The following is a 16,855-nucleotide window of genomic DNA, read 5'->3' as shown; positions in this document are numbered from 1 at the left end:
TGTTTGTTTTGTGGGATGTTAAATCCTTATGACATTTTTCCAAAACGTAATAGCTTGGAAATGAATAACCCGGCGCTAGTTCTTATTAAAATTCTGTCGCATCACTTCTTTGAGTCGATGCATCAAGCTGTAGCCCGAAGGTGTGCCTTGTTTAGTGTGCTATTGCTGGAAAAACGATAAAAACGGCTGGGAAAAGGCAGGCAATCACAGAATTGGTTACAGATAGCCTTATCCATCCATGGTCTGAGATTGGTGTGGGCCAAGAGGCAAGAATATGGTCGGGGTGGTGGGTGAAATATCGAAGGATCAACTTCAACGGTGGAGGTAATTGAGACGATGAAGTAAATATGGCATTCCTCAATGGAGGCGCTATTGGCGCAAGTCTGACGAAAGAGACGAAAAGATGCCGAAACAGAAAAGCTGTGGAGATATACTGCCTTGCTGTGGATTGTGGAACCGTGAACTCCTTAGAAGTTAGAACCAAGATTCCTATGTTAGAACCAGAGTTGAACCAGAGTATGTTAGAACTTGGTTAAAACCAAGTTAAAACCAAGGGTAGAACTCGGTGGAGCCGAAGCGGCATATAGGTAGGTATTGGTGGTATATTGAGTTCATTGAACTCTATAATGTTACATATATGATTGATAATGTTACTATAATGATTGAGTTACATATTGGCTATAGCCTTGCGTGGAGCATGGAAATACAGACGTAGAGGGCCCGGGTCTTACCCAAGATTCAAGATTTGTGTTTTCATGCAAGTTTGGTCATTTTTAAGTACCTATTAAAATTCAATGGCAAATTGTGAGTTCAGATCTTCAAACTCTCAGCTTCATTTGGTACCCATCTGCTTTTCAAGGCATGTGTCATTTGACATGCTTAGCTTGCATGTATATAACATCTGACATTGTATTTCTGCAGGATTTATTGCAGGAAAACCATGGCACATCAGGCTTTTCTTACCGAATATTTGGACATGCCGCCTGTGACCAGAGTTTACACCACGGCTTGCGTGCTCACAACGCTGGCTGTTGTAAGTTAATTTCTATTGGACTTTACTGTCTGAAATCATGCAACGTTTTTTGTTCATTGGCTTTATACAATTTATGGAATTGCTAAACACAACCAGCAAAGGCGTCGTTAAATCATATATCATTCATCCTGCCACTCTTTTTCTATAGTTGCTACTCTCATTTTATATTTACATGTAGGGGGGAGAAGTCATATTGGTCCACGGGGGCAGGTGAGGTGTCTAAGCTTTCTCGCAGACCATTTTTCTGATTTTCTCTATTTTCTTATGCAAAACAGTCTATTTCGACCTTTGCTAGTGTCATGGTTTATCTTAGAGATAGTGATTCAACTAATTAGCATTGTTAATTGTTCGTTTAATGGCAGTTTTTTAAGCTTATCACCACTGTGGCTTCGCTGTCACCGCCATTTTTCAAGCTCATGAAAAATGTGTTCCATTCGTAATTGCACCCACCCTATTTGTGCCCTATTCTTCAACCCAGATAAACAGCATCTGGTGGTTGGGAGACATTTCATTGAACACTTTGATCATTAGAGCTCTCACCTTACCATTACCTCAGCCTTCACAGCATAAATGGTTAATGGGCTGACACGTTCAAATAGGCTACTTAGTTAGGTGGCAAACTGTTGTTTTTAATAGGGCGTTTTTACATGAGAGGCATGGGCGCTTTTTGATGGGGGAGTCCGCAAATGGGCCCTTTGTGGGTGTGTCGGAAAGCTTTTCTCTAGTTAATTTTTTGGGTGTGATACAAATTGGGAGCTGTTATTTGATGCCAAAATAACTGAGGTACAATTTGAGATATCATCAAGCATGACAGCAGACAGCTGGTCAACTTTAGCCGCAATAGGCCGATATCCTTAAGGCGGCGCAATGTGACTTCTCTCCCCTACATGGGGTAGCAAGGTTCGAAACTTAACAGCGTGCCTATTTTGACAGATAGACTTTAGAAGGTAAACATTGTATCGATTTCAGGGGGTGCAACGTTACTGACGACTAGTTTAGGTAGGACATGACCCAGTGTGGGAACCCGCCATGCACTCATTTATTTTACGTAAGATATGTCTTCATGAATAGGTACCTACTTAATGGAAATAAATAACGTTGGAATTCATTTAAGACAATCAATATAATTTATCTAATTCAAATTCATGTTAGGCAGAGCAGAGGCCTTCAATAAGTTCCAGGACCAAAAGCCTCAATGGACCAGAGCGATTGGTGATGGTTCTTATCTGACATAATCTTTTTTTTCAGCAACTTGATTTGGTCTCTCCATTTCAACTGTACTTCAACCCTCGCCTTATTGTATCAAAATATCAGGTATGAAGGATGGCATAGCTGGCGTTCTGAACAGTAGGTACCAAATTTGTAACGCATAAACCGTGCCGGGCGGGTGCTCGGCGCCAACCGCGCCGAGCGGGGGTATTTGAACACCCCTACCCTTCTAACTCGGCCCCTGAGCCATGCAGTGACACGCGGTAAGCGGCATTTGATAGAGCGTAAAAATCATAACCAATGTACTTTGGTTATATTTTTTTAAATCAGGTCAAAGGTCAGGTCAGCATAGGTAATCAAGGTCAACTTTTGTCAATTTCAACATTTTTTTTACACGTCGCGCATAACTCGAAGCCAATAGAGCTATAGCGCCGCGGAGGAGCGCGCCGCATTCGATAGCTCGTTTAACCCGCGCCCTGCTGGGGGGGTGTTTGAACACCCCCCCCCCCTGTGGTTTTTCGCGAATATCTCAAAAACGGCGGCGCGGAGCGCCGCCGTTTTTGGTACACCTTATCATACATCAATTCTACACATGTTGTGAAAATTTCAGACCAAGGTCATTCAAGGTCAGGTCACCAGGTCACTCGAAGTGACCTCACCTCATAAAAAGTTTCAATGTCTGTCATAGCTGCACCGAGTGACCGATCGCTTTGAAACTTTCAGCGATTGCTAAGAGCATTAGCATGTACAAAATGTTTATCTCAGAATTTTGATATCGATGACCTAAGGTCAGGTCAATTTTGCGACCTCACCATTATAAGTCAATGGGAGAAAATTGAAATGCGCCTGTTTTGGACGAAAGACATTATAAACACTCCCAAACACTGAATTACAAGTGGTTTAGACACACTGAACATGAAAATGGTGTCTGTGACCCCTGTTTATGCCCTGAGGTCATCTTAGGTCACGAATGGTATCTAACAGTTTTTCGCAAATAACTTTTGATAGAGGCATGCTAGAGCGATGAAAACGCCTTAGATGTGTTCAGCTCGACGATACGGATCGACTGATATGCAACATGACCCTTTCCGGTCAGGTCATGACCTTGACCTGAGGTCAAATTTTCAAGTTGACCGTTCAAGGTCAAATTATAGTTCGTTCGATGCGTCTTGACGAGAGGAACACGATGCCGGTAAAAGTAAGCTCGTACAATGCTTGGGTCAAAAGTTATTGCAGAAAAACTGTTTCCGAAAAAATCGGCTATTTTTGCAGTTTTTGCCCCCTGCAGGCAAAACCGTTGACGTTAGGTCAAATCTGAGAAAATTACTCAGAAAGGGCGTTAATAGGGCTATCGAATGCGCTTTTCCGCGGCGCTGTAGCTCTATTGGTTCCCGAGTTATGCGTTGGCTTCTTGGAAATTTTCGACATTCGACCTGGAAATCGGCGAAAATTTGCCTTCAATGACCTCTGGTGACCTGACCTTTGACCTGACCAAAAAATTGACCGAAGTGATTTCCTCATTATTTTTGACGCTCTTTCGAACGCCGCCTTCCGCGTATCGCTACGTGGCCCAGGAGCCGAGTTAGAAGGGGAGGGGGGGGGTGTTCAAACACCCCCCCCCCCAGCAGGGCGTGGAAATCCAGGACCCCCAGCCGGGCGCGGGTTAACCTTCGCCCGTATGGGGGAGGGGTCGAACGGACCCCCTTGTTTTTTTCGCAAATAACTCGCGTATAAAGCGGCCGACCGCGACGAAGCTTTCAGTACCCTCGCGTTAATAAATTTTATACCAACCCTGAAAAGTAATGACGCTGAACAAAATGGCCTTTGCCCTTTGGCCTGTGGCCTGTTTCTCGAGACAATGTTTTGCCGGACTCGCGATTCGGGGTATATCAGCTCCACGAATCGGTACTAACTCTAACTCAGTGGAGTTAGTACCGATTCGGGGTACTAACTCCACTGAGGTAAGGTCACTTGACGTGACCAGACCTTGGGTGACCCGGTTTTGAAACTTTGGGAACATGTGCAGAAATGATCGACATCTTTTAACAGAAAGATGGAATGTTTGGACCGAAAGAAATCCAACCATTTTTGAAGTAGCTGCGAAAAACCGCAGGGGGTGTTGGATGATGCCACGCCCGGCCGGCCCGGTACGAGGTAATCATGTGCCATTAGGTAGCCATCATAGTTGTTCGTTTCCTCTGACACTAGGCTTACCGTATTCCATATTCCATGTAATTTATTCGTTTGCTTTGTTGCCTACGTTTGGTTGAGCTTAGATATCAATCATCATAATCATGACATGAAGCCAACTTTTGCTTACTGATATCAGTCTTATGCATACATATATCTAACCTACTGTAGCGCTCCCTGTTGGTCCGTTCTGACCTGTCACGCTCACCTCACTGTGGGTCAGTTCTGGCGACTCATCACGACGTTCCTTTTCTTCGGTCCGGTGGGCTTCACGTTCCTGTTCAACCTGATCTTCACGTACCGCTACTGCCGCGACCTGGAGGACGGCTCGTTCCGCGGCCGCACCGGCGACTTCGTCGTCATGTTCGTGTTCGGCGCCGGCTGCATGGTGCTGAGCGCGCTGGCCGTCAACCTGCTCTTCCTCGGACAGGCCTTCACCATCATGCTCGTCTACGTGTGGAGCAGGAGGAACCCCTTCGTCAGGATGAACTTCTTCGGGCTGATGAACTTCCAGGTGAGCCGGCCTCCGATGGGGGCGGGCCGACAGTGTCGCGGCGGGGGACGGCTGCCGACAGCTGACGGGTCAAACCCACCCCTGGGAGTGGATCAAGGTGCTGACCGACGACGCGGCGCTGCCCATCAACTCCCCAATGACCAGCGGCGCGGTTCATGCGCCCCTTCTTTTGATTTGTATGCTTTGTTTTCTCTGTGAGTTGTGACCTCTTTCCTTCCTCTATGCAGCTTTAATTGGAAGATATTTACATCTTAAGCGCTCATTATTTTACTGCACGTAGTGGTTGTAACGAGTAAGGCTTCTTTTGCGCAACGAACGGGAGCTCAATATTGGGCCCTTCACCTCCGCACGTGCAAGCAGGTACCCCAAATGACTTGTGCTGGCCAACCTGTAATCGGTCCCTCCCGGGACCGCTGACGTCCCTGACGCCGCGCCCCGGGGACCGCTGACGTCCGGACCGGGGACCGCTGACGTCACTCCCCGGGGACCGCTGACGTCATTCCCCGGGGACCGCTGACGCCGCGGCCCGGGGACCGCTGACGCCGCGCCCCGGCCGCCGGCAGGCGCCGTACCTGCCGTGGGTGCTGCTGGGCTTCTCGCTGCTGCTCGGCAACTCTGTGTCGGTCGATATGGTGGGCATCGCCGTCGGACACGGCTACTTCTTCCTGGAGGACGTGTTCCCCAACCAGCCGGGCGGCTTCCGCTCGCTACAGGCGCCCCGCTGGCTGTGAGTAGTGGGCCGGCGAGGGGCCGCTGGCTGTGAGCAGTGGGACGGTTTGGCTTGTGCGGTTTCTGATAAAATTGGTGTGCACAACGAACGCATGGCGGTACAAAGCCATGAAGCATGCTAGAAGAGCGTGCGTTTGGACGGGATGTTTTCCGCGTGGAATTTCCACCCCGAGGAAATCCTCAATTGGGCAATGCGAAAGGCGAGCAATCCCAAGGGATACCGCGAAACGCCGAGACATGCCGAGAGCGTGTCGCTCGTAGTTCAGGATAGGTGCTGCCATGGAAACGATGTACGGCTCTCCAGGTATTAAGTGGTTGGTTGCCAGCATCATAATAATCAATCTACATTGATAATACGTCTAATGGCTGTTGAAAACCACTGCCGAAATGTGTGCACGAACCCTCTTCTCATTTCTATTGAGACATTTTACAGGAGTGTCTGCCATTTAAAGTTATTACACCAAAAGCACATAGGCTAACCAACCACTCTTTTGCTGGAGGGCCGTATAGTCGGTCAAATATGTATCTTTCCCGGCCGCCAAGTGGCGCTACGGTCTGGATTCGATAGTTGGCTGAGCCCACACCCCAGCTGCCCTGGCGGCTCTGGCGGCCCTGTGACGTCACGCGCGGGGGGCGGAGCTACACAGCGGCCGGCTGGAGAGTGACCGCAGACCAGCACTGGACGGCCTCGCCGCCGGGTGCTCCGGCGGGTCTGGCCGGGAGAGGCGAGCAAGCGGATGCGTTAGGAATCTAACGAATGTGAGGGCAGCGCGATGGTCTAATGATGGCTGTGCTTTCATGCGCCGTGTAAATTGTAGACTGAGTGCTATGAGCTATCAAAGGATTATCTGGTGTTTCAACAGGGGTCGCTGACATAAAAATTAAGATGGTTGCTCTTGATACGATCGAATGCTTGGTGATATGATGATTAGCGCAAGAGAAATATTTAATCGAATTATGACCGGTTATTTTTTGATAAAGCAAAAACTTTCATTTTTTGGCATTAACGGGAAAGCGTTAAGCCATATCTACTGAAAATCTTAACCTGCGCCGGGCCGGGGGGGGGCGATTTGCGCCCCCCCCCCAGGTTTTTCGCAGATAGCCGAAAAACGGCGGCGTGCAGCGCCACCAAATTTTGCATACCTGTTTTTCCATCTATTGCGCATACTGTGTGCGAATTTTGACCTTATATGACTTAAGGTCAGGTCAACAGGTCGGTTTGAGTGACCTAACGTCACAAAAAGTTTGAACTTGCACCAAAGCTACAACTGTTGACCGATCGATATGAAACTTTCAGGAGTTAGTAAGGGTGACAATATCCACAAAATGTATGTCTCGGATTTTTTTATCTATGACCTGAGGTCAGGTCAATCTCACAACCTCCCCATTATAAGTCAATGGGATAAATTTCAACTTCATCTGAATGCCACCCGATCCACACAATATATTCAGGATCATGGTGTTGCAGGTCCCTGGTCCCGGCATCTCAAACCTAGAGCGACTACACTCAAGTTCAAGCTAACGGTCTCCACTCTCCAATTCAGATACCTATCGAAACCTTTCCGCGACCCGGTGCTGTGGCTCAATCAGTGGGCCAGCTGGCCGCAGACCATACCCGCAGGGCATGAACCTTTGACCATATTAGGTCAACACGCCGTGGCCCCAGCCCGCTCGCCAGGTCCGCGCTCATTGGCCGACGCGGCAACCGCACAACCTGTCCCCTCCCCTCCGTAGTACTCGCAGCGGCCGGCGGATTCAGCCAAGTTACCGACCTGCCCAGCGAGGGGAGGGCCGGCCGGGAAAGATACATATTTGACCGACTATACATCTATGATGATCTATGATGTTAATGATGAATTATATGAATCAATATCTTCTATTGGGATGTATATTATGCTGTTAAAACTGATGGAGTGGTTTTCATGATTGTTTCCGTTTTGCTGTGATTTTATGGAAGACGCAGAGTAAATAATTTGAGTTGGGAATTGGTATTTATGAATAAATTATTAAACAAAAAATAATGGTCAAGAGAAAAATACATATTTTTTCATCAATTTAAATGTAAACGCACAGCATGCTATGGCTGCACCAGTTTCCGCACGCTCCGCGAAAAGTCTGCCTGAACGGCCCGGTGAATATTTCCATATGAAGGAAAAGCGGCTGTCCGAACGCACGGACAAGTTTCAGTTTACATTCAGTCGGTCGCTAGCTCGAGCTCTCGTGAACTTAATAGTTACACATAATGTGTGGTTCGGTGCAGATAGTGGTAACGTAACGCTTTGCACTGCATTCAGCCCGCAGTCGGCAGCTGGCTGGGTCGTGTTGCCGAGTCGGGCGGTGACCTGCAGCCCCCTGTACCCAGGCGATTGCTGGTCGAGGCAGAGCCGGACGCGGCCGACTACGCGCCACCGCCGGAGGACCCGAGACCTGCGCCGGGCCCCGCGGGGCAGCAGCCGGACCCCTGCGCCGGGCCCCGCGGGGCAACAGCCGGACGCCGCGGGGCAGCAGCCGGGCCCCGCGGGGCAGCAGCCGGACGCCGCGGGGCAGCAGCCGGCACGGTGAGCGGCGGCGGCCGGGCTCGCGGGGGGCAGCCAGCCGCCCGCTGCTCGATCTAATCAGGGTAATATCGTTCACTGCTGGAACTGTGAGCCTCGCTGGGTGAGCGGTGAGTTTCGCCGAGCGCCCGGCGAGCTGGTGAGCTTAGCGCCGGCGAGTCGCACCAGCCGGGCGGCGCGACACACGGCGATGTGATTGGCGCTCAGTGCGCCGCCTGTTATTTATTGTCGAGCGGACTGCAGAATATACGAATGTGTACACGGTCGAGCCGCCGAGTGGTGGGCGCGCCCGTCCCCGGGCCGGCCCGACCGCGCCGCCTCTCTAATATCACTAGGGCGACTACGCGCGGCGCCGGCGGCCCAGACCGGTGCCGCCCGGCCGCCGGCGCCGACTGACCTGGCTGCCACACGGCGCCACCCACACACGCCTCAATACTGGAAAATCGCCTAGCAAACCGAGCACACGGACCACGCTGCCGCCGCACTCTCTCCACACTGCCATTCGGTCATCACGCACGCACACGTACAAAACGGCCCAACAAAAATAACGACCTAGGGAGCGTCGGAGGGGCGCCGCAGCCACCCGCTCGCGCCGCACGGGCCTCTCTAGACAGGCGCACTATGTACAGAGCGGCTGACGCACGCGGCGGCAGCGCCCATGCACGCCCTACCGGTAAGTAGCGAGATTGCACTGGAGCAAGGCACGGCCGCCGCCGCCGCCGCCGCCACTAGGATATCACCGTGGCCAGGATCACCGTGATGTCGTCCGGCTTCCCGCCTGGAACGGCAGAGTGTCGGGTCAGAGGGGGGCAGACCCGAGGGTGCCGGGCCACAGATACGGCAACAACACATCAACAATATGCATGCCTAATGACGTGCTACAAAATGTGGTATGTGTTGTGGCTTTTTCGGGTAACGCCGCCGTTTTCCGTAGTGTTGGTGATGACGTCATTGCTACGCTATTCGACAGACGACTTCAGGCATTATGAGTAAAGGCAAGTCCAGGGTGGTCTGAATCTGCAACAAATCCGAAACCCCAGCCCATCCGTCTGGAGCCCTGCACATTAGGGTTGTTAAAAAAAAACGAATTTTGGAAAAGTATATGGGCTCATGGCTCATGAGGTGCGGTATTCTTTTCTGAGTCCAATGATACCCTTTTTTCCGAAAAGTATTACTGCTAGGCGCTGCTCAAACGGCTTAAAGAGGACCATGTTACGCCCGCCGACCGGCCGGTGTCAATAAGGGCGAGAATTCGACGCCGCACGGCGGCGGCAGCGCCTTATCGGCACCGCGCGCCACGACATCTGCCGGGCGGCCGGCTGGGCGGTGGGAAGTTATAAGTGCGTGGTCTTATTGCACACGATCGGGGTGAGCTATCCCATGTTTTCGGGGCGGAAAGTTTCAGTGCAGCATCGGTGCGTCTGCCACGGTGGTCTGTGTCGATGGTATAGAAAATAACTCAAGCAGAGCTCAGAAAAGAATGAATGATTCCGGGTAGTTGCCTCGAAATAATACGTTTCAAGAATACAGCTGCCTTCTTAACGTACTGTATCACTTGTTAATTCTTCAAAAAGCAAGCTCTGAGCAATAACAGACTTCTTTGCATTGCTGTTGACAATTTAAGTTGCTTTTGGACGGTGGCTCGCAGCCCCAATATGCTGCCGCGTAACTCTATTCCAACGACGAAACGGCAACTTAGCGAGAATCGAAAATTTAACGAAGTAGGTACAACAGGAGCTGGCAAGGCTCCTGCATTGGTCTATCCGTCATGAGTGACAAACCGGGGTAATGTGTCACGTCAGGGCAGAGCTGTGTTCTATGCCGGGTCTGGATTCGGGTCTTGGTCGGCATCGGTGGGCACGGCCGCCCTGGCCGGACTGCCGGCGTCGCTTATGCTCGAAGGATTGGATAAACGGCGCTTGATTTATATGAGTAGGTACTCCGGCTAATGTCTCTACTCATGTCTCACTTCGTCACACTGTCAGGGTGGCCACTCTGTCATTCCCAGACATGTTATGCTTTCTTTCGACCCGCTAATCTAAGTTACACCTGGCGTCGATTCTGTTGCCCCAGCATCTGACATCAACGTATCTGAATAATGACATTGGTGACGCATATGCTCGTCAAAGCCACCCCCAAACTTGGGCCGATGACTGTCGGGTCTCCTCCATATTCTGTCCTTGTGCATACTGCATTGCCAGCCCCTGCTGTACGTATATCGTGAATTTTCGATTCTCGCGAAGTTGCCGTTTCGCCGTTGGAATAAAGTTGCGCGGCAGCATATTGGGGGTGCGAGCCACCGTCAAAAACTAACGTAAATTGTCAACAGCAACGCAAAGAGGTGTGTTATTGCTCAGAGTTTGCTTTTTGAAGAATTAACAAGTGATACAGTACGTAAAGAAGGCAGCTGTATTCTGGAAACGGATTGTTTCGAGGCAACTACCCGGAATCATTCATTCTTTTCTGAGCTCTGCTTGAGTTATTTTCTATGCCATCGACACAGACCACCGTGGCAGACGCACCGATGCTGCACTGAAACTTTCCGCCCCGAAAACATGGGATAGCTCACCCCGATCGTGTGCAATAAGACCACGCACTTATAACTTCCCACCGCCCAGCCGGCCGCCCGGCAGATGTCGTGGCGCGCGGTGCCGATAAGGCGCTGCCGCCGCCGTGCGGCGTCGAACTCTCGCCCTTATTGACACCGGTCGGTCGGCGGGCGTAACATGGTCCTCTTTAAGCCGTTTGAGGAGCCCCTAACAGTTAATACTTTTCAGTAAAAAGGGCATCATTGGTCTCAGAAAAGAATACCGCACCACATGAGCCATGAGCCCATATACTTTTCCAAAATTCGTTTTTTTTTTAACAACCCTACTGCACATTACCTGAAGCCACTGTTACAGGCTGAATGATACGGTATTAACGGTACATAAACAACAATCACGGAGACTGGGGGGGGGGGGGGGCGGAGAGCTGGCGGTCATAAGAGCAGAACGCGTCCACCGTGGGCAGCAGCTACCGAATACCAATTCAGAAGGACAGATCTGGAGATATAAGTGGAGACGGGGCGAGTCAAGGCAGAGCGGACGAATAACAGAAATGGCTGAAGGCGACAGCAGAGTGACGGTGACGATGGACGTGTCAAAGTGGTAACCAGACGTGCGCATGGATCCGGGATCTGATCCCACGGATCCTGATCTCGGATCAGACGGGACCACAGATCCAGCTTTCTAATTTAGCGAGAGATCCGTATAGATCACAGATCCGAGTCTCATTTTTGCTTGAGATTCAGTGAGATCATAGATCCTCACTTATTTTTTGCCAACACAAAAAAAACACTCGTTGCTAGTTGCAACTCACAATCGTTCTGTTATAGTGATTTTATGTGATTGCGCGTCATAATCCATAGTTTTGTGGCACTCGTAGGAGGCGGAACGGGGAGGGCACCGCACCGGGGCACCGTGCCCCCCTTTGATTTTGGCATTTCAACATTAGCCCTATGGGCGTTGCATGGAAAGAATGGGACCAAAAGTCGGCAGTGCCCCCTCCCCCCTTAATTGAAGGTGTTCCGCCGCTACTAGTGGCACTTATTCACATAGAAACCCTTTAAAACATGATTTCGAATGTTGTGCATGGTGGGATCCACTTAGACCATAGATCTATGTTCTTGGTTTATCGTCAGATCGTATTAGATCATATATTTAAGATAAGTTTGTCATGCCGAATCTGATGGGATCATATATCCTAGCCTGTCGTTTGCTTCGAGATTCTCTGGGACGGGAAAACGGGGACCGCTATGTTGGGCCGTTTTATTGTGAATAAAACAGCCGAGATCGAGACCCCGCAGCGGCGCACCAGCTGGCGGCCGTCTTGGACCCAGGTCTCCTCGTATATAGCGTGCATGGAAAACGACATTCGGGCATGACGGCTCCTCTTACAGCTTCCAAGGCTTCCGAGGCACTGCAAGGCGCATGCACGGGCCATCGGCACAGATGGTCACCAATTTGTAGAAAGTAGATCTAGCTTATCCTATCAGAACGCTAACTTCTACTATGCCAGAATATGTCAGCCATTTGTTTTGCTAGCTTCCCCACCCTCCTGTCCCACATTGTTTTATTATAGGCAGGACTTCGTCTTTAAATGGGGTGTCCCCGTCGACGATGACTTTAAACTAAACTAAGTTAAACGAGCATAAAATCTGTCAGCGCGGCGGCGAAGAGCCATTGCCCCAATATCGGGCGGCGGCGCGGTCGGGTGGGAGTGGAGTGGGATAGGCGCAGAGGGGGCGGTACAACGTGCGAGTTGCGATTTACGCGCGGGAGAGCTCCAGCACGACGTATACGCCAGGATCAAGGATCAACTTCGAGCAAACGAGTAGGTAATATCTGATCAATAACTATTAATAGTTACATGGAGATCCCTTCCTATCAGATACGGTCCAGGTGCCAATGTCTGCGGCGGGCTGGGGCCATACCATGGCGTCCACAGCGGAGCGTCTGCCCGGCCACGGCTCGGAGCGCTACCCGACGCCTCCGGCCGCTGCCCACTTACCGAGCGCGTCGATGCCGTGCGTGAGCGCGTTCTTGGCGAACGGTGACATATAGGAGCCGTCGAAGGCGAGCCGGCGCGCCATCAGAGCGATGGCGTTGGCGGCGGCGCGCAGCCGCTCGCGGTCGGCGCAGCCGTGCAGGCCGCTCAGCTCCCTGACCAGCACGGCGTCCGGCACGTTGTCGAACACGCCGTCCGTGCCCAGCATGATGACGTCGCCGTCCTGCACGGGCATCTCTGAGGTGCGCGCTGCCTCCGGCCGGTCGGACAGCACCTGGTGGAGCGGAGCGGCGGCGACGGCTCAGTCACTGCAGCCGACCCCGAGCCCGGCATTACGGCACAACACACGCAGCCCGGCAGTCCCAGCGGAACGCTCCACCCATAGCTACACGTAAAAGGCCATTCGCTGGAAACGGCAGACGTCTGACTGAGCGTCCGAGGGCGCTACAGTTACCCGCCCGAGTGTGGCTGTCACCCGACTTTACCTGCGGCTGCCGCGGACTGTCACCTGTCCGTCCTGTGACTTTACCTGCCGCGGACTGTCACCTGTCCGTCCTGTGACTTTACCTGCCGCGGACTGTCACCTGTCCGGCTGTGACTTTACCTGCCGACTGTCGCCTGTCCGTCCTGTCCAGCTGTGTGACTGTTACCTGTCCGCCCTGTCCGGCTGTGACTTTACCTGCCGACTGTCGCCTGTCCGTCCTGTCCAGCTGTGTGACTGTTACCTGTCCGGCTGTGTGACTGTTACCTGTCCGCCCTGTCCGGCTGTGACTTTACCTGCCGACTGTCGCCTGTCCGTCCTGTCCAGCTGTGTGACTGTTACCTGTCCGGCTGTGTGACTGTTACCTGTCCGGCTGTGTGACTGTTACCTGTCCGCCCTGTCCGGCTGTGACTTTACCTGCCGACTGTCGCCTGTCCGTCCTGTCCAGCTGTGTGACTGTTACCTGTCCGGCTGTGTGACTGTTACCTGTCCGGCTGTGTGACTGTTACCTGTCCGCCCTGTCCGGCTGTGACTTTACCTGCCGAATGTCGCCTGTCCGTCCTGTCCAGCTGTGTGACTGTTACCTGTCCGGCTGTGTGACTGTTACCTGTCCGCCCTGTCCGGCTGTGTAACTGTTACCTGTCCGGCTGTGTGACTATCGCACAGTTACCTGTCCGTCCTGTCCGGGCGGCGCGTTGGACAGCTGGTAGGGAGTGTTGAAGTAGTGCTGCTGCTCCTCGGAGCGCAGTAGCACGCGTCCGTCTCGCACCAGCAGAAAGCCCGAGTCGCCGATGTTGGCCGCGTGCAGGCAGCCCGTCTCTCGGCTCAGCACCACCAGACAGGCGGTGCTGCTGCCCACAATCGGCTCCTTGCTCTCCATCAGCTCACTGTAGGCGCGCGCCAGCAGCTGGGCCGGCAGGTGCGGCCGAAACGCGCCGGCCGTCACCACCCGCTCGCAGGCGCGCATCAGGGCGTCGCTGAACGTCCCCGGGTCGACGCCGTACTGGCGCCAGCCGCCCACGCCGTCCGCCACGCCTGCACCAGGAGGGCGGGGTCAGCGCGCGTGTGAGGGGCCCACACCGCGCGCACCACGACAGGGCCAGCGCGGTGGGGGGGGGGGGGACTTAACAGGGGACGTTACGATGGAGGTTCTATAGTCTGCTTATCTAACGCTAGCGGTCCGCTTTAACCCGCGCCGGGCCGGGGGGGGGGGGGTGTTCAGACCCCCCCCCCCCTTCTAACTCGGCTCCTGGACCACGTAACGACAAGCGGTAAGCGGCAATCGAAAGAACGTCCTTCGGATGCAGTGAATACCCTCACCCTCGCCACAGCTCGAGTTGGGGTGGGGCTGTGTGGGAGGAGGGGTGCACGGCATCAAAACTACAGGTCGCCTGGGCCCTTATCTTGAGACCAATAGTACAGCATTTCTGTCACCACCATTTTATTTTGCTCCAGTTCCACTAGACTTGTCCAATGAACCATAGTTACTAAACTCGAACATTTGACATCCAATCAAGGTCATGGCCTTTAGTGCCCTAGTCATGACCTAACTGGAAAAGACCATGCTGCTAATGAATCAATCTGTATAGCTGAGCTTGACACATTCAAGGTGTTAGCACTCTATCATATCTCCATTAAATTATTGTTTGGTATTTCAAAGCAGGAGCCATTCGTATAACTACTACCCCATTCCCCAATGCTTTAAGATGATGTCTAAGCTGACCTGTCTCAAAGTCACACATATAATATACCAAATCAGATAGGCATATAAATTGCAGGCAATGATATCCTCATGCAATACACAAAGGTACCTACTAATTTCTAGAAGATAAGCTTTAGTAGTGACAAGATTGTCACAAAATTAGGCATATGCTTATAAAATATGTATGTAAAAATTGTAAAAAGCAGCCACATGGTCACTAAGCTTGAGCTTGATCCACTGACTTGAACTTGGGTGGCCTGGTATCAAAATTTACCAAATAATGAAATGTTGATGCAGTGTGATAAATATACCAAGTTTCATTGCACTGTGCTGAAAGTGCCACAGTTTTCTTTACACATGTGAAATATAGTGTGACCAGACATTCCCAACAAAGACAGGGGTCAAGACTTTGGCCAGATTACAAAGTATGGCCATCTTGACAGGGCTGCATGTGTGCGGAATTGGGCAACTGACAAAGAGGAAACGGGCTGTCTGATGCCAATGCATTGTCACAGTCACACAGAACTGTCCAACTGGGGCAACATTGGCCAGGATTACAAGAGATCAGAAACATTGTTCAAACAGTCAAACAGTCAAAGTTCAGAGGGGTATTCCTATGCATTAGCCTCTCTGAATCAAAATGCTGCAATTTTGAAATTCAATATTTCCGATTTAAGGCATTTCTCGATGTTGTGAGTGCCGAAACCGGTAATTGTGAGCCAGGGACCCCATTTTGGCTATCTCAACTCAAATCTAATGTTAAGGTGGGAGGGTCCCTTTAATCTAACAACTGATGGCAAAACAAAATGAGGAATGTGAGTGCTCATAAATTGAAATGCTCTTACATGCTTTATCTTAATGCTAATCATTGAAATAAATGGGCAATCAAATGAACCTTACCAAGCACATCTGCACTGCTGTGGTATGACACAAAACATGAGTCATCTCCAAACTGAAATGGATTCAATCTTCGCATGCTTATGTTCTTGGGTATTCCTGAAATCGCCGACACAAATCTTGGTTTCTGAAATAAGCTCGTGTCTCTGGATTCACTTGAAGAACACTGCTCAGATGATTTTGAGTCACTATCTCCTGAATTACCACTCTGGCCACTGTCATTTCGTGAAGGCAAACCCGACGCTGTTTGAGATGCATTTCTATTGTAAAGTCCGTTGAGAAATGCCCTTGACAGTAGTCTGGTGCATGCTACAGCAGTTTGCATCTTCCGTAAGATAGATCAATTGAAAAGGGGTTTATCACATGGTAAGTGATTGGATCACAGCCTATCCAAGTATCAGCCCACACCACACGCAACACACCACAACACGGGGGTTGACACGGGGGTAGAGATTTGCGCAATTATTAGATCAAGGCTGCTGTTTAAAATGCTCCTAAATTTACTGCACCCATCTTAATTTGATGACATAATGATGCTCCATGTCTCAGGCGTCTCAGGCATTTCAGATCTCTTCAAACGTCATTTAGATAAAGATGACAGCATTTTTGATATAGGATGTACTTTCAAAAACACTTTGAAAATGCGAATCAAAGCTCCTGAGGCCCGGATCCAAAAGACTAAAGGGCCTATTTTGCAAGTTGCAGCGTAGGATTGAATCATCACTGATTTATGAGATCTCTTGTGCCATATGATTTTTTTTTCAATTTAAAGAGGTAGTGGCCAGTAGGGTAAGGTAGTTTTGTTGGGTGGGGTAGAAATGCATTTCAGTTCCAGTGAACATTGCAACTTCGCTTTTTTGCCTGCAAATTTGATGCATGAGCCAAATGTTAGATGCGGAGCTTTGTGTGTCCCATGTGTCATGACGTCTAAGCGACCGACAAATGCCTTTCAATAAGCATTTTCAATAAAAAAAATGTTCTGTGCGCAATGTAAAAA

At 50.9% G+C, this 16,855-nt stretch overlaps 2 protein-coding genes across 5 annotated transcripts; one reads left to right on the top strand and one right to left on the bottom strand.

Moving 5' to 3' along the window:
- The first annotated feature begins 449 nt into the window (after positions 1 to 449).
- On the top strand, positions 450 to 8,498 carry LOC122385721 (derlin-2-like). 4 transcript variants are annotated; one of them, XM_043375423.1, is made up of 6 exons: positions 450 to 587; positions 922 to 1,033; positions 2,282 to 2,347; positions 4,656 to 4,946; positions 5,510 to 5,673; positions 8,038 to 8,498. In XM_043375423.1, the coding sequence occupies exons 2-6, from the start codon at positions 941 to 943 to the stop codon at positions 8,288 to 8,290; spliced, it is 867 nt and encodes a 288-aa protein (XP_043231358.1). In that variant the 5' UTR covers positions 450 to 587; positions 922 to 940; the 3' UTR covers positions 8,291 to 8,498. The 4 variants fall into 4 exon arrangements, with proteins under 4 accessions (XP_043231358.1, XP_043233023.1, XP_043232202.1 ...); XM_043376267.1 differs by lacking the exon at positions 450 to 587 and adding an exon at positions 713 to 804; XM_043374591.1 differs by lacking the exon at positions 450 to 587 and adding an exon at positions 738 to 757.
- On the bottom strand, positions 8,422 to 16,330 carry LOC122387577 (protein phosphatase PTC7 homolog). The gene is made up of 4 exons (XM_043378306.1): positions 15,862 to 16,330; positions 13,930 to 14,294; positions 12,782 to 13,052; positions 8,422 to 9,008 (listed from the first exon to the last, which is right to left on the bottom strand). The coding sequence occupies exons 1-4, from the start codon at positions 16,181 to 16,183 to the stop codon at positions 8,959 to 8,961; spliced, it is 1,008 nt and encodes a 335-aa protein (XP_043234241.1). The 5' UTR covers positions 16,184 to 16,330; the 3' UTR covers positions 8,422 to 8,958.
- Positions 16,331 to 16,855: the final 525 nt, after the last annotated feature.

The sequence above is a fragment of the Amphibalanus amphitrite genome, unplaced genomic scaffold, assembly GCF_019059575.1.
Source record: "Amphibalanus amphitrite isolate SeventyFive unplaced genomic scaffold, NRLGWU_Aamphi_draft 000000F_arrow, whole genome shotgun sequence".
NCBI lineage: Eukaryota > Metazoa > Arthropoda > Thecostraca > Balanomorpha > Balanidae > Amphibalanus > Amphibalanus amphitrite.
This window is presented reverse-complemented; position numbering and strand designations above follow the sequence as displayed.

Excerpts from the sequence above, each read along its gene's own strand:
- LOC122385721 (XM_043374591.1), top strand. Across the intron at positions 1,034-2,281 it reads TGCTCACAACGCTGGCTGTT|CAACTTGATTTGGTCTCTCC; the intron begins GTAAGTTAATTT and ends CTTTTTTTTCAG. Across the intron at positions 5,674-8,037 it reads CTACAGGCGCCCCGCTGGCT|GCGATTGCTGGTCGAGGCAG; the intron begins GTGAGTAGTGGG and ends CCCTGTACCCAG.
- LOC122387577 (XM_043378306.1), bottom strand. The coding sequence starts at position 16,183 with ATGCAAACTGCTGTAGCATGCACCAGACTACTGTCAAGGGCATTTCTC. Across the intron at positions 14,295-15,861 it reads CAGCAGTGCAGATGTGCTTG|GCGTGGCGGACGGCGTGGGC; the intron begins GTAAGGTTCATT and ends CTCCTGGTGCAG. Across the intron at positions 9,009-12,781 it reads GCACGGCATCGACGCGCTCG|GCGGGAAGCCGGACGACATC; the intron begins GTAAGTGGGCAG and ends CTGCCGTTCCAG.